Genomic DNA, 24799 nt, shown 5'->3' with positions numbered 1-24799 from the left:
ATATAATAATTTAACTCTGAGTAGAGAAGAAATTAGAGAGGTTTAAATAAGCACTGGAATGGCTTTGGAGGCCTAAATTTCAACTTAAAAAATCATTTTGGAAAAATATAAAGAACTTAAAGACAAAGTGATTACAATTTCTTTTAAAATAAGGCAAAAGACTGCTTAACCAAAAATTCACAGGCCCAATTGTTTATCAGACCTCAGTTCAACATGATAAAACCACTGCTGAATTCATAAGCTGTATTCATAAAGAACCAACTTACTTACAGAAATTCTTCTGTACTATAATCATCAAAATTTAAAAGGAAAGAAACAAATACCTGATTTCAGCACCCTGGGCACAGTCAACGTCGAGAGAAGATGCAAAATCTAATTGTTCCATTCTTGGATTTGATAGATACAAATTGTGATCTATACTGATCACTATCAGATTCTCAGTGTTAAACAAGGAACTACCTAAGAGGTAGTTGTCTAACTTGCCTCCTTCAAGCCACTGTAACATCTGAGCAACTCAGCCTATCTTCTGACCATATAGCAAAACTATTCCAATGAAGGGTTTGGCTTGATAATTATCTTCAGCCTAGAAGACTCAATAACCATAATAAGGAAATGAAAGACGTACAATAGTCATACATTCTGAAGGCCAGTTTCTTAAAAATGACTCATGACCATCATTTTTAAGACTAATGTTAGCAAGAAAAAAGCCTGAAGTTAGATGTTTATTTACTTAACTAAAAATATTTAGCTTCTTCTAAAAAGGGAATTCTAAAGCATCACATACAGTGTATAGTTTATGATAAATAATCATCAGAGTCTACCTAATTCAACCAGTGATAAATTACCAACTCCAATAAATGTCTTTAATAAAAAGCCCTAGAAATAGAATATCCTACAAACTTATTTAACTAGAAAACTAAAATAAATTCCTTTTAAATGATTTCCATTAAAAATGTTTAATTAACAAAAACAAATACTTGCAAAAATTCAAGAACCCAAATTCTACATTAAAAGGAAAATCTGCAATATACGACAATTTGGATAAACCTTGATAACACTACGCTAACTGAAATAAGTCTGTCATGAAAAGACATACTGTATGATTGTACTTATATGAATACTTGGAGTTATCAAAATTATAAAGACAGACAGTATAATGGTGATTGCCAGGGGCTGGAGGAGGAAAGGGGAGTTACTGTTTAATAAGTATAGTATCAATTTTACAAAATGAAGTTAGAGGGATGGATACTGGTGATGGCTGCACAACAGTATGAATGTACTTAAAACCACCGAACCATATGCTTAAAACAGTGAAGACGTAAACTATATGATGTGTACACTTTACCACAATAAAAAGGAAAAAAAATGTTTTAAGTGATCTAAAAATTCAAATCCTTGAAGATGTTTTTCTCCTGTTTCTATTATTTCAGATTGTACTCTACTATATGAAGACTATAGGGTGCAGAGCCAATCTACAATCTTACAGGAAATATCATTCTAAATGAGTCAGAAGCACTCAGGCTATATATGACATACTACATACAATTAGGACATGTGATGTTTACTCGATGATCTCTCTTCATTGCACAATTCTAGCCCCTGTTTCTACTGACAAACATGTTACATCATAACCAAATGTATGCAGCATAAACACTAAGCAAATAACTGAACAAGTATAAAACACCTGTATATTTCCTCTTTGCTCCAACCTAGAAACAAATGAGTAATTATGAGTTGTTGTCGGTTCCTGGAGTTCCCATACAACTTTTTAGCACTACCAGTACACCAGCATTTCTTTCTACTTATACCTTGCTTACCCAAGATGGGAAGCCAGATAGTTCTAGTAGGGACCAGGACTTTGTATCCTATTAATTTATGGAAAATGTAAACTTCTAATTTCTGTCTAAAAACAAACGATTTCTAAACGTAGTACTTCTACGTATTTTGGCTACTGAAGGTTTAGGGAGAAACAGCCATTTAATTGACTCCATTAAGAGTGGCATATAAAAATATTTACATTTTAAACTTTTAAAGGATTTTTAAAAGGATTTAGAGAAAATATTAGTCTTAAGATAATAAATGTTGCTAATACTCAGCATTACCACATTCAATCTAATACACAGTAGCCAGGAGACACAATTTCAAAAAATCTATTTAAAAACTATAATCAGTTTGCAGCAAATGTCAAATAAGAATTTCATTCTTATTTTTAAATGTTTTTACTTACTTTTGAGACAGAGAGAGCATGCACACAAGCAGAAAAGGGGCAGAGAGGGGGACAGAGAATCCAAAGTGGGCTCCACAGTGAAAGCAGAGAGCCCAATGCAGGGCTCAAACTCACCGTGAGATCATGATCTGAGCCAAATTCAGAGGCTCTTAGTTGGTTACTAAGTCACCCAGGCACCCCAAGAATTTCACTCTTATTAACTAAGGTACAGAGCGCCTGGGTGGCTCAGGCAGTCAGTTGAGCATCAGAGTTCAGCTCAGGTCATGATCTCACGGTTCATGGGTTTTAGCCCCGCGTCCTGCTCTGTGCTGACAGCTTGGAGCCTGGAGCCTGCTTCAGATTCTGTGTCTCCCTTTCTTGCCCTCTCCTGCATGTTCCCTCCTGCGTGTTCCCTCTCTCTCCCTCTCTCTCTCTCTTAAAGAAATTTAAAAAATGTTAACTAAGGTACAATTCTCCAGCAGCTGAAGACTTTCTTCAGTTAAGGACTTTTATTAGTAGATATATTAAAACACAGCAGCAGCAGTATGGTGTACTAGCGCTTAAAAATCTAGATTCTAGGGGCGCCTGGGTGGCGCAGTCGGTTAAGCGTCCGACTTCAGCCAGGTCACGATCTCGCGGTCCGTGAGTTCGAGCCCCGCGTCGGGCTCTGGGCTGATGGCTCAGAGCCTGGAGCCTGTTTCCGATTCTGTGTCTCCCTCTCTCTCTGCCCCTCCCCCGTTCATGCTCTGTCTCTCTCTGTCCCCAAAATAAATAAACGTTGAAAAAAAAAATTAAAAAAAAAATCTAGATTCTAGACTAGGTTTGAACCATAAACTGGCCTTATAATCTATGTAAATTGCCTAACTTCTCTACACATTAATTTCATCATCTGTAAAATGAGGACAATGTGTGCCCACTTTACAGAGCTGTTTTGAGGATTAAACAGACAAAATACTTACCGATGATAGGCTTCTCGCCGATACTTTTTCAGGGCATGCTTATCCATGTTAGCAGGCATATCCGCTGCATTCTGTAACCGATCACTCCAGGAGGTTGACATTTTATTTCAATTGTATGCTGAATTCTAGAAAAGAAAATCAGTAGTTTAGTAGCTTAATGTTGGTATCTATTTACTGTTATCTGATTTTTTTAAAAATCAGAAAAACTCGGGGCACCTGGGTGGCGCAGTCGGTTAAGCGTCCGACTTCAGCCAGGTCACGATCTCGCAGTCAGTGAGTTCGAGCCCCACGTCAGGCTCTGGGCTGATGGCTCGGAGCCTGGAGCCTGTTTCCGATTCTGTGTCTCCCTCTCTCTCTGCCCCTCCCCCGTTCATGCTCTGTCTCTCTCTGTCCCAAAAATAAATAAAAAATGTTGAAAAAAAATTAAAAAAAAAAATCAGAAAAACTCTAGATTGCAAATTTACTGATATAATTATCTATTTAAATATACCGAATATGGTAAATATACTGAAAAATTATACTTACCCTTCTAAACTATGTCAATTTACAAAAATAATTTCATATGGTAATTTCTATCCAGACAGATCATATTCCAAATAATTAAGCATGACTGCCAATATTCAATCCTAGATTCTAGAAGAGACCTAGACAACAGATTTGTGAAAATATATTAATTTTCAGTTAATATAGGTTTCAAAATATGTAAAGTAAGCAACTCTTTAATTCTCTTTTTTTTAATGTTTATTTTTGAGAGAGTGCATGTGGTCACACTCTTGTGTGCGCAAGAGCAGGGGAGGGGCCGAGAGACAGAGACAGAAAGGCAGAGACAGAGACAGAGAGAGAGGAAGAGAATCCTAAGTAGGCTCCTTGCTGTCAGGCTGGAGCCCAACATGGGGCTCAAACCTAAACTGTGAGATCATGACCTATGCTGAGATCAAGAGCCAGACACTCAGCCCACTGAGCCACTCACGCACCCCAGCAACTCTTTAATTCTAATCAACACACTAAGCTCAATCAATGGGGGTAGAATTGCAAGTAATGAATGTCTGATTCCTAATTATATCATGCTTTTAAATTTTTCTACAATTATCTTTCAGCTGGTATTAAAGACTATGGACTAGGAAAAAAAAAAAAACTAAAGCATTTCACCTATTAGAATAAACATCTAAAATAAGGTGAGCATGGGGAGCCTGGCTGGCTCAGTGCAACATACAAGTTTTATTTTAATTTTTTTAATGTTTATTTTTTTGAAAGAGAGAGAGTGTGAGTACAAGCAGGGGACGGGCAGAGAGGGAGACACAAAATCAGAAGCAGGCTCCAGGCTCTGAGCTGTCAACACAGAGCCTGATGCAGGATCTTGAACTCTCTCGAACTGGGAGCCACCCAGGCACCCTGGAACATGCAACTTTTGATCTCAGGGCTGTAAATTTGAACCCAAGGTAGGGTGTAGAGATTAAATCTTTTCTTTTTTTTTTTTCTTTTTTTTTTTTTTTTTTTTTTAGAGAGAGAGAGAGAGAGTGTGTGTGGGGAAGAGGGACTGAGGGAGAGGGAGAGAGAGAATCTCAAGAGGGCACCACACTCAATGTGGAGCCCGACACAGGGCTCAATCCCACAACCCTGGGATCATGACCTGAACTGAAATCTAGAGCCAGTCCACTGACTGAGTCACCAAGGTGCCCTCAAAATAAAATATTTAGAGGAAAAAAAAAAAAAAAAAAGGAGTGCCACAGAAGTGCCTGGGTGGCTCAGTCAGTTCAGCGCCCAACTCTTGATGTCACTTACGATATTAAGTCAATTTTTAAATTTTGTAGGTTTTTTTTTTTTTTAAATAATTCATTGAGGTGAAATTCAAAAAAGTTAAACCATTTTAAAGTAAATAAGTCAGGGGCACCTGGCTGGCTCAATTGGAAGAGCATGTGACTCTTGATATCAGGATTGTGAGTTCAAACACCACTTTGGGGGGAGCGTGGGTGGCTCAGTCAGTTAAGCGTCCGACTTCGGCTCAGGTCATGATCTCACGGGTCCGTGAGTTCGAGCCCCGTGTTGGGCTCTGTGCTGACAGCTCAGAGCCTGGAGCCTGCTTCCGATTCTGTGTCTCCATCTCTCTCTCTGACACTCCCCTGTTCATGCTCTCTGTCTCAAAAATAAATAAACATTAAAAAAAAAAAATTCAAACACCACTTTGGGTGTAGAGATTACTTAAAAATAAAATCTTTTAAATAAATAAAGTCAAAAAATAAAAAATAAGTCAATGGCATATTCATAACATTGTGCAATTTCTACCTCTATCTAGTTCCAAAATATTTCCATCACTCCAAAGTAAAACCCCTTACACTTTAAGCAGTTTCTCCCTCATCCCCCTTAGCCCTCAACATGGCAACCACCAATCTGGGTTCTGTCTCGACAGATTTATCTATTCTGGATATTTCATATAAATGGAATCATGTAACATGTAACCTATTGTGTCTGACTTCTGTCATTTAACATAATATTTCTCATTTCATCCATATTGTACCAAGTTTCCATTGTACGTATTTATCACAATTCATCACAATTGATGGATGTCTGGACTATGTCCACCTTTTGGCTACTGTAAATAGTGCTGCTATGAACAGGTATGTACAATATATTTATGTAGCAGTCTCCAATTCTTTTGAATATATATTTAGGTCTGTAAGTTTTTAAAGTAACCATGATTTCCAAACACTGTTTACAGAACAACAGTACTGGTATGTACAAAAGATTCTAGTTAAAATCTTTTTTCTTTATTTATTATGAGAGAGCAAGAGAGAGAGGGCATGAGCATGAGAGAGAGAGGGGGAGGTGCAGAGAGAGAAGAAAGAATCCCAAGCAGACTCTGTACTGTCAGTGCAGAGCCTGACGTAGGCCTTGAATGAACGAACCATGAGACCATGACCTGAGATGAAATCAAGAGTCAGATATTTAACCGACTGAGCCACCCAGGTGCCCCTCTAGTTAAAACCTTATTAAAGTTTAAAATTAACTTGAGAGGAAGTTATTTGTTAGACTATTATAATTAAATCTAGACATACTATAAGGATTTTTTCTTTTAATAAAAAAAGATTCATGTAACAAATCCGGACCATTTTGTGGACCAAAAAGGGAGCAATTTAGAAGTGAGAATTATGATGGAACATCAATGATTTCTGGAATAGAGATTGGGAAGAGGACCAGAAATATAACTTACATGTATTTAACACTCAGATATGAAATTTGTATTCTATGGTAAATTAAGAGAAATCAGAATAGTCATGCATTAAAACAAGACTTCAACTGTAATTATGGTCCATCCAATAAAGCAAGGGAAATAAAATTTGTTTATTGTTGAGGTTTTTTTAAATTGTTGAGGTCTTAAGGAAATTCCAATTTTTAAAAATCTCAATATTCACAAAAGGCTACTTCTTAACATTTTTTCTTTTTAAATTAGGGAGATGTGCAGAAGGTGAGCTCTCTAATCTTCATTTGTATAATGATTAGTACACATGGGTGAGGAAACCCATTTGAAGCCTGAAAAAGAACCAACCAGAGTTAAAAGGAAACAATCTCTGAAGCTCATGCAGGTTGGGAAGAGTTCCCATCCCAAGTAGCCAGAATGAAAAACCTCATCACTAACACAGTACTGAGTAGAGTACAGTTGGAAGGGTTTGTGTGGGGCAAAATCATCGAGACTAAACATTGCTTTCATCCTGCCTAGCAAAAGTTAAAAGACCTGAAAGGACCAAAGTGCTTCCAAGTACCTCAACCATGCCAAAAAAACAAAGTTTAAACATATTCATAAGAATACAAAAATATCCAGCACCCAACAAGGTAAAATTTATACTGTCTGACATTCAATCAAAAATTATTAGCATTCAAAGAAACAGGACAATATGACCCATAATGAGGAGAGAAATCCATCAATTGCATAAATGACACAGATGATAAAATTAGTACAAACATTTAAAAATGACAATGACAATTATCTGAGATGAAAAACATGCTGGAGGGGTGGCTGGCTGGCTTAGTTGGAGAAGCATGGGACTCTTGATCTTGGGGTTGTGTTTATTTAAAAATAAAATCTTAAAAAAAAATTTTTTTTTAAATCATGCTGCAATGGTATTGGCACAAAAACAGACACATAGACCAATGGAATAGAATAGAAACCCCAGAACTAGACCCACAAACTTACGGCCAACTAATCTTTGACAAAGCAGGAAAGAACATCCAATGGAAAAAAGACAGTGTCTTTAACAAATGGTGCTGGGAGAACTGGACAGCAACATGCAGAAGATTGAAACTAGACCACTTTCTCACACCATTCACAAAAATAAACTCAAAATGGATAAAGGACCTGAATGTGAGACAGGAAACCATCAAAACCCTAGAGGAGAAAGCAGGAAAAGACCTCTCTGACCTCAGTCGTAGCAATTTCTTACTTGACACATCCCCAAAGGCAAGGGAATTAAAAGCAAAAATGAACTACTGGGACCTTATGAAGATAAAAAGCTTCTGCACAGCAAAGGAAACAACCAACAAAACTAAAAGGCAACCAACAGAATGGGAAAAGATATTTGCAAATGACATATCGGACAAAGGGCTAGTATCCAAAATCTATAAAGAGCTCACCAAACTCCACACCCAAAAAACAAATAACCCAGTGAAGAAATGGGCAGAAAACATGAATAGACACTTCTCTAAAGAAGACATCCGGATGGCCAACAGGCACATGAAAAGATGCTCAACGTCGCTCCTCACCAGGCAAATACAAATCAAAACCACACTCAGATATCACCTCACGCCAGTCAGAGTGGCCAAAATGAACAAATCAGGAGACTATAGATGCTGGAGAGGATGTGGAGAAACGGGAACCCTCTTGCACTGTTGGTGGGAATGCAAACTGGTGCAGCCGCTCTGGAAAACAGTGTGGAGGTTCCTCAAAAAATTAAAAATAGACCTACCCCATGACCCAGCAATAGCACTGCTAGGAATTTACCCAAGGGATACAGGAGTACTGATGCATAGGGGCACTTGTACTCCAATGTTTACAGCAGCACTCTCAACAATAGCCAAATTGTGGAAAGAGCCTAAATGTCCATCAACTGATGAATGGTTAAGAAATTGTGGTGTATATACACAATGGAGTACTACGTAGCAATGAGAAAGAATGAAATCTGGCCCTTTGTAGCAACGTGGATGGAACTGGACAGTTATACTAAGTGAAATAAGACAGAGAAAGACAGATACCATATGTTTTCACTCTTATGTGGATCCTGAGGAACTTAACAGAAACCCATGGGGGAGCGGAAGGGGGAAAAAAAAAGAGGTTAGAGTGGGAGAGAGCCAAAGCATAAGAGACTCTTAAAAACTGAGAACAAACTGAGGGTTGATGGGGGGTAGGAGGGAGGGGAGGGTGGGTGATGGGTATTGAGGAGGGCACCTTTTGGGATGAGCACTGGGTGTTGTATGGAAACCAATTTGACAATAAATTTCATGTATTGAAAAATAAATAAATAAATAAATAAAAATCATGCTGCATAGGATGAACAGGTTATACATGAAAGAAAACATTAGTGAAGTTGAAGAAAAAGCAATAGAACCTATTCAAATAAAAGAGAGAAAACGACCAAAAAAAAAAAAAAAAAAAATTAAGAGCACCAGTGAGCTGTGTAAGTTCCAAGCACCTTGACATATGTGTAATTGGAGTCCACAAAGGAAAAGAGAAAGGACAAAAAGAGAAAAAAAAAAATTAAAGAAACAGATAAAGAATTTCCAAATTTGATATAAACCATAAATCCATACATTCAAGAAAACTCAGCAAACCCCAAGCACAAGAAACATTAAAATTGCATCAAAGCACATCAAAACCAAATTCCTTAAAAAGTGATAAAGAGAAAATATTAAAAAGGAGCTAGGGAGAAAATAAACACATTATTTTTTTTTTTAATAAATGTTTATTCGTTTTTGAGAAAGAGAACGCGAGCAGGGAGGGGCGGGGGGTAGAGGATCCAAAGAGAGCTCTGCACTGACAGCAGCAATCCCAATATGGGGTTCAAACTCATGAACCGTGAGATCAGGACCTGAGCCGAAGTTGGATGCTCAACTAACAGAGCCACCCAAGCACCCCAAAAACACATTCATAAAGAAGAATAAAGATTTCTCATCTGAAACAGTGAAGCCAGAGGAAAGTGAAGAAATACCTTTAAAGCATTGAAAGAAGTATCAACCTAGAATTCTATACCTGGCAAAAATATCTCTCTGAAATAAACTTTTTCAGACACATGAAAGCTGAAAGAATTCATCACCAGCCAACTAAAAAAATAAATAAATAAATAATTTAAAGAAGTCCAGGCAAGAGGAAAATAATACCAGATGGAAATCAATCTACACAGAATAATTATAAAAGATTTTTTTCTATGTTAAATCTTTTTAAGTTTATTTATTTATTTATTGAGAGAGAGAGAGAGAGAGAGAGAGAAAGACAGGGTAAGCACAAGCAGAGGAGGGGCAGAGAGAAGGAGAGACAGAATCCCAAGCAGGCTCTACGCCATCAGCACAGAGCCCAATGTGGGGCTCAAACTCACAAACTGTGAGATCATGACCTGAGCCAAAATCAAGTCAGATGCTTAACCAACTGTGCCACCCAGGCACCCCATTCCTATGTTAAATCTGTTTAAAAGACACCTGTTTAAAGCAACAGTAGTAACAAAGTATTGTGAAGTTTATTATATAACTAGAAGTAAAATGTAGGACATCAATGGCCCAAAGGTGGGTAGGGGGAAAATAAAAATATACTATTGTAAGATTCTTATAGTGTACAAGAAGTAGTACAGTAGCACTTGAAAGCAGACTGTGACAAAGTAAACATGCATACTATACACCCTAAAGCAATCACCAAAATTACACAGAGTTATGGCCAGTAAGGCAACAAAAGACATAAAATAGAAACAAAAAAATAATCAACCTAAAATAAGAGTTAAAAAGAACAAAAGGAAACAAAACAAAACAAAACAAAAAAAAAAAAAAAACAGGACAAACAGGACAAAATAGCAAGGTGGTAGAATTTTACTTAACTATATTTTTAAAAATTGCACTACATTCAAAATGCCTAAAAACTCCAATTAAAAAGAAGCTCGAGTGGGTATATTAACATTAAACAAAGTATACTTCAAAGAATCACTATGTATAATTGATAAAAAGGTCAATTTGCCAAAAAGATACAGCAATTACAAACATATGCACCCAACAATAGAGCTCCAAAATACATGGAGCAAACATTGATAAAAGTGAAGGAGGAAACAGATAGTGCTACAATAACTGTTGAAGACTTAACTACTGATAAGGATATTCAGGTCTACAACAACACTATAGACTAACTACACCTAACATGTGTATAGGCCACTCCACTCTGTTGTTAAACAGAGTACACGTTCTTCTCAAGTGCTCAATCACAAAGCTAGTATCAATACATGTTTAAAAACTGACAAAAAATGCAATCATACAAAATGTCTTCTACTACCACAATGGAATGAAGCTGGAAATCAGCAACAGGATGAAAAACCTTATGACTCACAAATACACAGAAATTAAACAACACTCTTTCAAACAACCAATGGATCAGAGAAGAAATCACAAGGAAAATGTGTGTGTGTGCACTCGTGCACACTCACTCTCTCTCTCAAATAAAAAATAAAGAGGCACCTGGGTGGCTCAGTCAGTTAAGCATCTGGCTCCAGATTTCAGCTTAGGACATGATCTCATGGTTTGTGAGTTCAAACCCTGCAACTGGCTCTGTGCTGACAACTCAGAGCCTGCTTGGGATTCTCTCTCTCCCTTTCTCTGCGTCTTCCCCACTTATGATAAAAATAAATAAACTTAAAAAAAATAAAACAAAAAAGAGGGGAAAAAATCTCAAATCAATAACCTATGTCTTGAGGAATTAGAAGAGAGAGACAAAAAAAAAAAAAAAGGTAAATTAACTAAACCCAAGCCCAGCAGAAAGATCAATGAGAACAAAAGTTGGTTCTTTGAAATGACCAACAAAATTGACAAACCTTTACCTACAGTGACTAGGAAATAAAGAGATAAGATTCAAATAACTAGAATCAGATGAAAGTGGGGACATTATTACTGACATATGTACACAGAAATAAAAATCAAATCCATCAACATATTAAAATAATACATCACGACCAAGTGGTGTTGGGTCCAAGAACACAGGATGACTTATCTTTCTTTTCTTTTTTTACTTAATTTATTTATTTTGAGAGAGAGAGAAAGCATGAGTGGGGTAGGGTCAGAGAGAGAGGAGACAGAGAGAACCCAAGCAGACTCTGTACTGCCAGATCAGAACCCAATGTGGGAGAGATCATGATCCCAGCCTAAGTCAAACATTTAACCGACTGAGCTACCCAGTCACCCTGGGATCATTTATCATTCTAAAATCAGTCAATGAGAGGTGCCTGGGTGGCTCAGTCAGTTAAGCACCAGACTTTGGCTCACGCATCATCTCATGGTTGGTGACTTTGAGCCCAACGTCGGGCTCTGGGCTGACAGCTCAGAGCCTGGAGCCTGTTTCAGATTCTGTGTCTCCCTCTCTCTCTGACCCTCCCCCCACTTGCTCGTGCGCGTACGCGCACTCTCTCTCTCAAAAAAAAAAAAAATTAAAGAAAAATTTAAATCAATGTAACAGAAAAACAATTAAACAGTGTAATCAGGTGCCTGGCAGGATATATAAAAATTAATATGAAAATTAATGCAAGGGGTGCTTGGCTGGCTCAGTCAGTAGAGCATGAACTCTTGATCTTAGGGTCATGACTTCGAGCCCCATTTTTGGCACAGAGTTTGCTTTTAAAAAAAGTAATTCATAATGAATGATAGACCTAAATGCAAAACCTGAAACTATTAAACTTTTAGAAGAAAACATAAGGGAAAATCTTTTTTTTAATGTTTTTATTTATTTTTGAGACAGAGACAGAGCATAAGCAGGGGATTTTTTATATTAAAAAAATGTTAATGTTTATTTTTGAGAGAGACAGAGACAGAGTGCAAGCAGGGGAGGAACAGAGAGAGAGGGAGACACAGAATCTGAAGCAGGCTCCAGGCTCTGAGCTGTCAGCACAGAGCCCTATGCAAGGCTCAACCTCACACACTGTGAGATCATGACATGAGCTGAAGTCAGATGCTTAACCGACTGAGCCACCCAGGCCCCCTAAGGGAAAATCTTTGAGAGCTCTTGAGTTAGTAAAAATCTCCTGGTTTCCACACCTAAAACACAATTGATTAAACAGGTTGATAAATTAGATCCCATCAAAGTTTATGGTTTCTGCTCTTCAAAAGACACTGTCTGGCACAAAAACAGACACTCAGATCAATGGAACAGAATAGAGAACCCAGAAATGGACCCACAAATGTATGGCCAACTAATCTTTGACAAAGCAGGAAAGAATATCCAATGGAATAAAGACAGTCTCTACAGCAAGTGGTGCTGAGAAAATTGGACAGCGACAAGCAGAAAAATGAACCTGGACCACTTTCTTACACCATACACAAAAAATAAACTCAAAATGGATGAAAGACCTAAATGTAAGACAGGAAGCCATCAAAATCCTCGAGGAGAAAGCAGGCAACAACCTCTTTGACCTTGGCCACAGCAACGTCTTACTCAACACGTCTCCAAAGGCAAGGGAAACAAAAGCAAAAATGAGCTACTGGGACCTCATCAAAATAAAAAGTTTCTGCACAGCGAAGGAAACAATCAGCAAAATTAAAGGCAACCAACAGAATGGGAGAAGATATTTGCAAATGACATATCAGATAAAGGGTTAGTATCCAAAATCTATAAAGAACTTATCAAACTCAACACCCCAAAAAACCCAAATAATCCAGTGAAGAAATGGGCAAAAGACATGAATGGACACTTCTCCAAAGAAGACATCCAGATGGCCGACCGACACATGAAAAAATGCTCAACCTCACTCATCATCAGGGAAATACAAATCAAAACCACAATGAGATACCACCTCACACCTGTCAGGATGACTAACATTAACAACTCAGGCAAGAATGCGGAGAAAGGGGAACTCTTTTGCACTGCTAGTGAGAATGCAAACTGGTACAGCGACTCTGGAAAACATATGGAGGCTCCTCAAAAAATGAAAAATAGAACTACCCTAAAACCCAGCAATTGCACTACTAGTTATCTATCCAAGGGATACAGGTGTACTGTTTCGAAGGGGCACATGCACCCCAAGGTTTACAGCACCACTATCAACAATAACAAAAGTATGGAAGAAGCCCAAATGTCCATCGACCAATGAACGGATAAAGATGCGGTATGTATGTACATACATGTACATATACACAATGGGGTACTACTCAGCAATCAAAAAGAATGAAATCTTACCATTTGCAACTACGTGGATGGAATTGGAGTGTATTATGCTAAGCGAAATTAGTCAGAGAAAGACAAATATATGAGTTCACTCATATGAGGACTTTAAAAGACAAAACAGATGAACATAAGGGGAGGGAAACAAAAATAATATAAAAACAGGAAGGGGGACAAAACATAAGAGACTCTTAAATATGGAGAATAAACAGGATTACTGGAGGGGTTGTGGGAGGAGGGGTGGGCTAAATGGGTAAGGGGCATCAAGTAGTAATGGTACTTTTCTTTCTATATGAATTTATGAATGGCAAAGCCCAAATTCTGGCATTTTAAGTCTTCTACTGTTTGATGTTTTACCACTACTGTCGAGGTGAGGCTCTTTCTGCAGCCTCCCACACCTCTGAGGAATTGGGGTCACATGGCCCTCTGAAATGGTAAGTGGTTACCAGATCCTGGATTCCTTCACTCAGTAATATTTCAAAAGCAATTTTGGGGGTTCCCATAGGGTGGTCATCTTTGGATTATGCCATTCAGGACATTAAAATAAACTGCCATCTACTATCATTACTATTTCATGAAAGGCAATTTTAACACCAAAAAAGTAGGAAATAGGAAAAACGTAATCTCAGAATAAAAGGCAGGGCTTCTTCAACTGTCCATTGATGGATGAACGGATAAAGATGTGGTATATCTATACAATGGAGTATTACTCGGCAATCAAATAGGATGAAATCTTGCCATTTGCAACTATGTGGATAGAACTCAGATGGTATTATGCTAAGGGAAACTAGTCAGTCACAAAGACAAATACCATATGACTTCACTCATATGAGGAATGTAAGATATAAAACAGATGAACATAAGGGAAGGGAAGAAAAATAATATAAAAACAGGGAAGGGGACGAAACATAGGAGACTCAAATATAGAGAACAAACAGGGTTGCTGGAGGGGTTGTGGGAGGGCGGATGGGCTAAATGGGTAAGCGGCATTAAGGAATCTACTCCTGAAATCGTTGTTGCACTATATGCTAACTAATTTGTATGTAAATTATAAAAAAAATTAAAATTAAAGAAAAAACTAATTAATTAAAATAACATAAAAAATAAAATAAAAATCAGTGTATGTAAAAATAAATAAACACTAAAAAATTTTTTTAAAAAGGATTCTGTATTTTGTCAAATGAAAAAAAAATACACTATTAAGGAAAAGACAAGCTACAACAACAAATTCCCAGGCTCATGGAGCTTACATTTTAGTGGAGTCGGATAATAATCAAATATATAATATTGTGCCAGATGATCATAAGTGGTATATGGTAGAAGTCAAATAAATAAAATGAAGAAATAAACAGTGACAATGGTTACACTACAGATAGAAAAACCTTCCAAGACCTCTATGAAGAGGTGACATTTGTTCAGAGACCTGAGTAAAGTGAGGGAATAATATATAAAATAAAACAATAAATCAACTTATTCGCATATATAAGCTATGTTAGGTTCGCATTATAAGCTATGTTAATATGTTTTGTACCTTAGGGTTTACATGTGTATGAGTGATGCAAAATATTTAAAATATTTTATTCCCTTAGAAAGTTTTTTAATTTTTTTAATGTTTATTTATTTTTTGAGAGAGAGACAGAATGTGAGCAGGGGAGGGGCAGAGAGAGAGGGAGCCACAGAACTCGAAGCAGGCTCCAGGATCTATGCTGTCAGCACAGAGCCCGACATGGGGCTCGAACTCACAAACTGAGATCATGACCTGAGTCCAAGTCAGATGCTTAACCAACTGAGCCACCCAGGCACCCCCCCTTAGAAAGTTTAAATTTTTTTTTTTTCAACGTTTATTTATTTTTGGGACAGAGAGAGACAGAGCACGAATGGGGGAGGGGCAGAGAGAGAGGAGACACAGAACTGGAAACAGGCTCCAGGCTCTGAGCCATCAGCCCAGAGCCCGACGCGGGGCTCGAACTCACGGACCGCGAGATCGTGACCTGGCTGAAGTCGGACGCTTAACCGACTGCGCCACCCAGGCGCCCCAGAAAGTTTAAATATTGTCTCTTCAATCTGGTTGGTATATTCAACTTATTATACAGGTCCCTTTCATTGCTAACAAAGAGCTAAAAACAAAACAAAATTGTATTTTCATATTGCATTTCCATTAATATATTTTCTATCTCTGGGCACCTGGGTGGCTCAGTCAGTTAAGGGTCCAATTCTTGGTATCAGCTCAGGTCATGATCTCACAGTTCATGGGATCAATCCCAAACAGAGCCTGTTTGGGATTCTCTCTCTCTCCTTCTTTCTCTGCCCTTCCCCCAAGAACTGGCATACAGATGTGCCCTCTCTCTCTCTCTCTCAAAATAAATAAAATAAACATTAAAAAATATTTTTTTCAGGGCACCTGGGTGGCTCAGTCGATTAAATGTCCAACTCTTGGTTTGGGCTCAGGTCACGATCTCATGGTTTCACGAGTTCAAGCCCTATGTCAGGCTCTGTGCCAGCAGCACAGAGCTTGCTTGAGATTCTATTTCTCTCCCTCTCTCTGCCCCTCCCCTACTTATGCTGTTTCTCTCAAATAAATAAACTTAAAAAAAATTTTTTTTAATATATTTTCTATCTCTCCAGTAAGGGAGAGGGGAGATAAGTTACAGTATGTAAGAAAATATTTGCAAATTACACATCTGAAAAAGGATTATATCCAGAATACACAAAGAGCTCTCAAAATACAGCAATAAGACAAACAATTATAAAAATACAGGCAAAAGATGTGAACTTCATCAATCAAGATAGACGGCAATTAAGTATATGAAATGATGCTCAAGGTCATTTATCATCAGGGAAATGCAAATTACTACAGTAATATTCCACTACATTACTATTAGAAAGCTTAAAATTTTTAGGGGCGCCTGGGTGGCTCAGTCGGTTAAGCGTCCGACTTCAGCTCAGGTCACGATCTCGCGGTCCGCGAGTTCGAGCCCCGCGTCGGGCTCTGGGCTGATGGCTCAGAGCCTGGAGCCTGCTTTGGATTCTGTGTCTCCTTCTCTCTTTGACCCTCCCCCACTCATGCTCTGTCTCTCAAAAATAAATAAATGTGAAAAAAAATTTAAAAAAAGAAGTGAAAGCAAATATTCATGTAAAGACTTATATACAAATATTCACAACAACTTTGTTTGTAATAACCATAAAGTAAAACAACCCAAGCATCTATGAGCAGGTGAATGGATAAACTGTAGTACATCCATACAATGGAATAATACTATGCAATTAAAAAAAAAAAAATGAACTACTGGGGCTCCTGGGTGGCTCAGCTGGTTAAGCATCTACTTCGGCTCAGGTCACAATCTGAGGGTTTGTGGGTTTCTGTCCCACGTGGGGCTCCACACTAGTCTGAAGCCTGCTTGGGATTCTCATGCTCTCCTCTCTCTGCCCCTCCCTTCCTGGTGCTTTCTCTCTCAAAATAAACAAACTTAAAAACAAAAATGAACTACTGATATACAACATGAATAAATTTCAGAATTATGCTAAGTGAAAGCAGACAAACAAGACTGCATACTACATGATCCTGTTTACATAAAATTCCAGAAAATGCAAACTAATCTGCAGTAACAGAAATAAGATTAGTGGTTGACTGAGGTGAAGGAGTAAGGCAAAGAGGGACGCAAAGAAACTTTTGGGAGGGATATGTTCATTATCTTAATTATGGTGATTGTTTCACATGTGTACACATACATCAAAACTTAGTGTATACTCTAAATATGTGCAGTTTATTGCATATATTTATACCTCAATGAAACGGTTTTTTAAAGTCAGGCTTTTTCTTTCCTCAAAAATTAGAGGTAGAGGAGCGCCTGAGTGGTGGCACAGTTGAGTGTCCAACTCTTAATTTTGGCTCAGGTCATGATCTCCCAGTTCCTGGGATTAGCCCATGGGCTCCTTGCTGAGTGCTGAGCCTGCTTGGGATTCTCTCTCTGCCCTTCCCCCACTCTTGCTCTCTCTCAAAATAAACACACAAAAAAATGAGAGGTAGTAACTACACTAAGAAAAGATTTTCCCCACAGATTTCAATTCCTTTATTCAAATTATTATAGGGAAAATTCAAAGCACTTTCCTGGGTCATTCATGGACGTCAACAAAATACCTTTTCTTTGGGGCACCTGGGTGGCTCAGTTGGTTGAGCATCCAACTTTGGCCCAAGTCATGATCTCACAGTTTGTGGGTTCAAGCCTCACATTGGGCTCTGTGCAGACGGCTCAGAGCCTGGAACCTGGTTCAGATTCTGTGTCTCCTTCTCTCCCTGCCCCTCCTCCACTTGCACTCTGTCTCTCAAAAATAAATAAATGTGAAAAAAAATGAAAAAAACCATTTAAAAAATACCTTTTCTTTTGTTGTTGTTGTTGTTTGAGAGCTGAGGGTGAGGGGCAGAGAGAGAGAGAAAGAGAATCTTAAGCAGGCTCCACATTGAGCACAGAGCCCAATGTGGGGTTCTATCCCACAACCCTGGGATCATGACCTGAGCAAAAATCAAGAGTGGGATGAGCAGGGCACCTGGGTGGCTCAGTCTCTTAAGGATCCAACTCTTGATTTTGGCTCACATCATCATCTCATGGTTCATGAGATCAAGCCCTGTGTTGGGCTCCACACTGACAGTACACAGCCTGCTTAGGATTCTCTCTCCCTCTCTGCTCTTCCCTTGCCTGCATGCACTCTCTCTCTCTCAAAATAAACAAAAAATATATATTTTTTTTCAACTGACTGAGCCATCCAGGTGCTCCAAAATGTATTTTCTTTTAAAAATTCAAGTTACAGACTCTCACGAAGAGAACAGAAAACTTTAACTAAAATGTAAACATAAATTATTAAGTAATCACATTATCACTAACATGAAATAAAATCTGCCATGAAGTCTACAGTTATGTGAAGATAAGGGGTAAGATTTTTTAAACAATCATCTTCAAATAATTCCTCATATGACAATTTTACTATGATCTTATCTAACACATCTTAACACTATATGACAGACTTTTGAACACTATCCAGAGTCAATCTATCTAATGCTTAACTATTTTCTTTAGTAATATTAAAATTAAAGATGATACTTTATCAATTGGCCAAAAAAACCAAAACAAAAGAGACAACAGTTCCAATAAGTAGGTAAATATTTCATTTGTCACTTGTTTACAGTATCAAGCTTAAGAGGAGTTTTATTCAGTAAGGTACAGTAGTGACTAATACGGAATAAAAAGCTCAAATTATAATTCCTTTCAAACAATAGTGGTACAGTTAGAAAATTCTTTGTTTCAACATAAAATACACAGCCTACAAAATACTTGTCCCTGAAGAGTAACAACTGAAACGAACTTTCAAGCATTTGAAATATTGTTGTTTCACGTAAAAATATTTCAACATACCCGCTCCTTTCACCACTAATGATGTCACCACCCCCCTATCCCTGCCCCACCCCCTAAAAGGAAAAACAGCTGCCCCAACGGCTCCAGGCAACTAATGAAAACAGGAAGCAAAGAGTAACTGAAACTAGGGTAAACCTGGTTAGTAAAACCATTTTAAATGTTTCAGCTCACATCAGTAATTTACTTGGAAAGAAGTGAGTAGCAAGTAAACACATTATGTAGCACAAGTCTATCTGGCAAAGTGCTTAATATACATGATATACTGAATCAAACATTCATTGTTCACCAGAATAAGTAGGTCAATCTAGATAACAGAGTAATGATAACAGCAAGTAAGTATGAACACTCAGGGTTTACTAAACTTCACTGGAATTTATTTTGTGTTTAAATATAAAACTTGAAATTTCTAAGTTTTATAATCAACCATTCTAAGAACACTGAACACCGCTCTGAAACTTGGGTGGAGAGAATAAGAATAATTTTGAATGGTTTCTTCAAATTTTCTCACCAGCTTGAAATTTATTTTAATTTTCATAAATACAACTTTAACTGCGTATTACATATATTAAACTAGTTTATGGAAAAAGAAGAGTTAAAGATAATCCTCCATCTGTAAGGCCTGGTATTGAACTAAATAAGGAGGCACATTGTATTTGTGTAAATGTGTGCCTGAGTGTGTGTAAAGTAGTAAAATTACTTTATTACAGTTGACTTTTTAAAAACATTTCCTTTGTTATGATACTAAGGATACTTACAAAATATTTCATATGACCTTGTTTTCCTTATGTTCTGACAACTTGCTAACAGCTTTAAATACACAATCTATATAATTAATACAAGTTATATATGAACTGTAAGGTATGTTGAACCAGAAGAATACTGACAATACTGCTGTGGGCCATTTCTACTGAAAGGAAAATGCACATCTGTAGAATCACTTTTACTGGCTGGTCTAACAGTAAGGAACAGGCTTCTTGCCTACTGCAAACCCTTGATAAGTCTCCACTCAGCATCTGTTTGATAAGTAGGCATACTTTACACATGGCCCTTGATAACGCTATTCCTTGACCAATGAGCAAGTAAACCAAGAAAGTATAGTGGTAAGTCAGTTAGTTTTAACATTAAGTATTGGCTTAGGGTCCCCTCTGTAACATGACCACAAACAAACCAACAAACTTACAAATGTATTCCCTAGAAAACAAGGGGAGTCAGATACAGGTATAGATTAATTTATCTAACAGTACTGATGAAAATCTAAATTATAAAATCTATAGTTAATAGCACAGGAGCCAATGGCAGGCTGCCCCAGGATGGGCCAGCATTTTCAGTTAAAAGCAAACAAAACCTAGCAGATTCAGAAGCTCTTTACCTGTCCCTCAATTGCCTGCTTCTATCAAGAAGAGAGCTAATAATAGAAACTCCTCTAAGAAACTTATCTTCATAACAAGGCAATCTTTGTCTTCCAACCATCTCCTCTCACCTTCCTGCTCAAGTTCTCTCTCCCCTTTGTATCTCCTCAAGCCCCTACCCCTCTCCTCAGCACATATAAGCATCATGTTGTCCATCTCTGGAATTTCCACGTCTGTGTGGAGTCCCCCTATCTATGCTATTAAATTTGACTTTTTCCTGTTAATCTGTCCCATGTTAATTTACTTCTTAGTCCAGCTAGGACTTTGAAGGACAGAGAAAATTCTTCCCTCCCGACAATTGTGTCACCTCTAACTCAAAGAACAGCACTTTCAAACAAACCACAGCTTTGAAAGTTATTTTTGTAACTCCTTCTAATCATAAAATATGTGAAGAAAATAATCACATAAAATATTTTGAGATATTTTCCCCAAAAGGGAGACTCCTTAAAACTGTTGTATTAAAATAAAACTGTGTTAAATGTTTCATTACCTCTTATCTTCTGAACACTTCGTAACAGCTTTTTGTTCATTTTCATTTCATTAGTTTCATTCAGAGTTCTATCATTTACCCTGCAAATGTACTATACGTTCCTGTAAAAGGCCAGCATTCATAGTTTACACACCAAGTGAAAGCTAACAAACTGCAACTAACAAACTTGTGCACATATTATTTGCTATTCTCATACCCTTTTTCTTTTTTTGCACATTAACACTTCCAGACGTGATATATTTTGACAGTAAGAGTCAGTCTCTTTCTCTAAAATAGAAGACCATAAGGTGAGATTTGTTTTGTTTTGCTGCTGTTTCCCAGTTCTTTAACGGCGACTTGATACACACAGGCAGAAAAAAATGGAGCTCCTAGACCTATACACTTGGCAGCTCTTTGCTCTTTAAAAGCTAATTCTTGTGTAAGCCTGAAAATGCAAGAATTGCACAAGTTCCTTTTAACGCTCTAAAACAGTCTTTGTGAAATCTTACTTTTGGTTCAGAAACGCATAAGATTCTTGGCTTGATTAACGTAATATTTTGCTAACATTTCGACATCAGGCCTTGGAACAAAAGCTTCTTTGTTCTCTGATGGAAAATAACAAAACTGAGAAGAGATCTTGTCAAGTGAGAAATGCAGTACCTGTTGCCTTGACAATCTGTTCTTCTTCAAGCAATAATATGCTCCAATTTCTAGTCTGAAACGAACTGGAAAATACAAATTTACTTCACATGTTCCTAAAGTTCCTAAATATACAAGGGAGACCTGAATTTTGTTATGTTCTCCTAAACATTCTACCACTGCTACTCCTGGAATTCTGTTACTTGAGCCATATCACACACCATACAGTATTTTTGTTCTATATCAACATATGAAAGTTTCTTCTAACAATGTTTTGAGTAACACTAGACCTTCAACAATAACATGGTTATTGACACAAAGAAAAAGAAAGCATGTAAAGAAGACATTTTAAATGAATGCGCTTGAGGATATGTAGTATGCCATCTATTTCTTTAAAATATTGCTATAATTGGGGCGCCTGGGTGGCACAGTCGGTTAAGCGTCCAACTTCAGCCAGGTCACGATCTCACGGTCTGTGAGTTCGAGCCCTGCGTCGGGCTCTGGGCTGATGGCTCAGAGCCTGGAGCCTGTTTCCGATTCTGTGTCTTTCTCTCTCTCCCCCTCCCCCGTTCATGCTCTCTCTCTGTCCCAAAAATAAATAAACGTTGAAAAAAAAATTAAAAAAATAAATAAAAAATAAAATATTGCTATAATTAACTAAGGTCTTTCAAAAGCATAAAGGTAACTAAGCCTGACATTTTTTACATTGAGCCAATATACAATTCTTTGCACCTTTAATAATAATTATTGAACATTCTTTTAAAAAGGAGGTAAAAAATTGTTTGATTTCAAAAAGAACGAATTATTTTACCCATGAGTTCCTGGCTCATCGTTCAACTTTGTTCTAGCTGTAATCTTAACTCTCACGAAAAAAAAAAAAAGATAAAAATCAGAAAGGCAGAAATAATCATCACAGTATTTTCACTTTTTGGTTTATAAATTCATTTATGGATTAGTCTGCTTATTTGATAAAAATCCAGAGATACATAAGTTCAATGCCTTAATAATGCTAACATAACAGCTAACATTTACTAAGCATTCACATTTTTTCATGTATTATTCTAAGCACTATACATATTTCATCTGACTTCTCACAACCACCATATGAGTCAGGTGCTATTATCTTCATTATACAAAGAAGAAAACAGCATTGGGAAGTTAAATAATTTCACCAACATCACAGAATTCTTATGATGAAGAGCATACATTCTAGAGCCACAACGTCTGGATTCAAAATCTGCCTCCAACACTAATTTAACTAGCTCTATGACTGAGCAAATTACACAATCACTTCAGTTTCTTTCCTCCACTTCAAAATGGCCAGATATGGAACAAGGATTCAATACATTAATAAGTGCAAGGTGCTAAGAACACCAGCTGACACATAGTGCTTAATAATTATTTATAATGCTAGAGCCCATGATGTTTAATATTTGCAGCCTCTGCACAATGTAGTCCAGTGGTCTCCCTTTATTAGTGGTTTTCCTTTCCGTGGTTTCAGTTATCTGGTGTCAACTGCAACCTCCAGAAGCAGATGATCCTCCTTCTGTTATAGTCGGAAGATCAATAGTAGCTTAAGGTTACTTCACAGTGCCTATGCCATTCACTTCATCTCATCTTGTGGGCACTTTATCATCTCATGTCATCACAAGAAGGGTGAGTACAGTATAAGAAGATACTCTGAGAGAACACATTCACCTAACTTTTATTACAGCTTTGTTCTACAAAACAACTGGCCTGGACTCTTCAAATACATCAATGTTTAGAAAACAAACAAAAAGCTGGGAACCTGCAGTGGATTAAAAATAATTAAAGGGACATGGCAACTAAATGCAATTAATTCGTGATCTCAGACTAGATCTGGGCACCAATGAATTAGGTTGAAGAATACTATAAAGGTCATTATTGGAACCGCTCTGAAACTATTTTTTCCTGTGAAATTTTTAATATCCTCCATGTATTAGATAATAATGTTACCTCCATGTTAAATGTGTAGTTTTACGGGACATCTTTGTTTTTAGGGTATTCAAGTAGATCATTTGAGGAATGAAGTGTCATGATGTCTGCGACTTACTTTTAAATGGTTCAGGGATGGGGCGCCTGGGTGGCGCAGTCGGTTAAGCGTCCGACTTCAGCCAGGTCACGATCTCGCGGTCCGGGAGTCGAGCCCCACGTCAGGCTCTGGGCTGATGGCTCAGAGCCTGGAGCCTGTTTCCGATTCTGTGTCTCCCTCTCTCTCTGCCCCTCCCCCGTTCATGCTCTGTCTCTCTCTGTCCCAAAAATAAATAAACGTTGAAAAAAAAAAATTTTTTTTAAATGGTTCAGGGAGCACCTGACTGTCTCACTTAGTTAAGTGTCATGATCTCACAGTTCACGAGATCAAGCCCCGCATTGGGTCCCACATCCGGCCCCACATCGGGCTCTGCGCTGACAGAGTCTGCTTGGATTCTCTCCCTCTCTGCCCCTCCCCTGCTCTCTCTCTCTCTCAAAATAAATAAACATTAAAAAACAAAACGTTCAGGAAAAAATGTATAAATGAAAAAACGTGGCATAATGTTAACTGGTGAATCCAAATGAAAGACAAATTCATTGAACATTATTGCACTTTTCTATATTGAAATTTATTGCAAATAAAAAGTTGGAATAAAAATTTAAAATTTCTGCACAGGAAAAGAGATTAAACACTGAGAAGGTATCTGCAACACCACAAATGAGAAAGGATTAGTAAATAAAGAGAGCTAGGAACTAATGATGGAAAAGTAAACAAGCCAAGAGAAATCTATAAACAGCAATTCACAGAAGAGGAAACCTTATAATAAATGGATGTAAAGAAGCTCAATCTCACTTATAATCAGGGAAAGGCAAATTAAAATGAAATTTTATTTGTTTTAAAATTTAAACCTCTAAACAATATCAGTGTAAGGATATTGCAAACTGGGAACTCCCACAATCTGCTAAGATTTTGGATTTAGTATTCTGGAAAATAATTTGGCATTATCTAACAAAGTTGAAGATCTTCATACTCTACAACCTAAGATTTCCCTAAGCTTAGAATTCTCACATATGTAAATAAGATGACAATCCAAGAATGTTTATGCTTCATTAATAATAGCAAAAAAATCTTAAATACAGAGAACAAACTAGAGGTTGCTGGGGGGCATTCTGGGTGGGAAGATGGCTAAATGGGCAAGGGGCACTAAAGAGGACATTTGTTGGGATGAATGAACACTGGGTGTTAACATGTAAGTGATGAAGCACTAAATTCTACTCCTGAAATCATTATTACATTATGTGTTAACTAACTTGGATGTAAATTTAAAAA

At 37.5% G+C, this 24799-nt stretch overlaps 1 protein-coding gene across 2 annotated transcripts in view; it reads right to left on the bottom strand.

Moving 5' to 3' along the window:
• The window catches only part of NT5C2 (5'-nucleotidase, cytosolic II), a 101044-nt gene that overhangs the window by 71101 nt on the left and 5144 nt on the right, over positions 1–24799 (bottom strand). For both annotated transcript variants that reach the window (XM_030334033.2, XM_030334034.2), the window contains exon 2: positions 3166–3290. In XM_030334033.2, the coding sequence (XP_030189893.1) occupies positions 3166–3266 (101 nt within the window). In that variant the 5' untranslated portion in view covers positions 3267–3290. The remainder of the gene's footprint in view (positions 1–3165; positions 3291–24799) is intronic.

This window comes from Lynx canadensis, chromosome D2 (assembly GCF_007474595.2).
Source record: "Lynx canadensis isolate LIC74 chromosome D2, mLynCan4.pri.v2, whole genome shotgun sequence".
In the NCBI taxonomy this organism is placed as follows: domain Eukaryota; kingdom Metazoa; phylum Chordata; class Mammalia; order Carnivora; family Felidae; genus Lynx; species Lynx canadensis.
The sequence above is the reverse complement of the archived record's forward strand: the minus strand, read 5'-3'. Positions and strand labels throughout refer to the sequence as shown.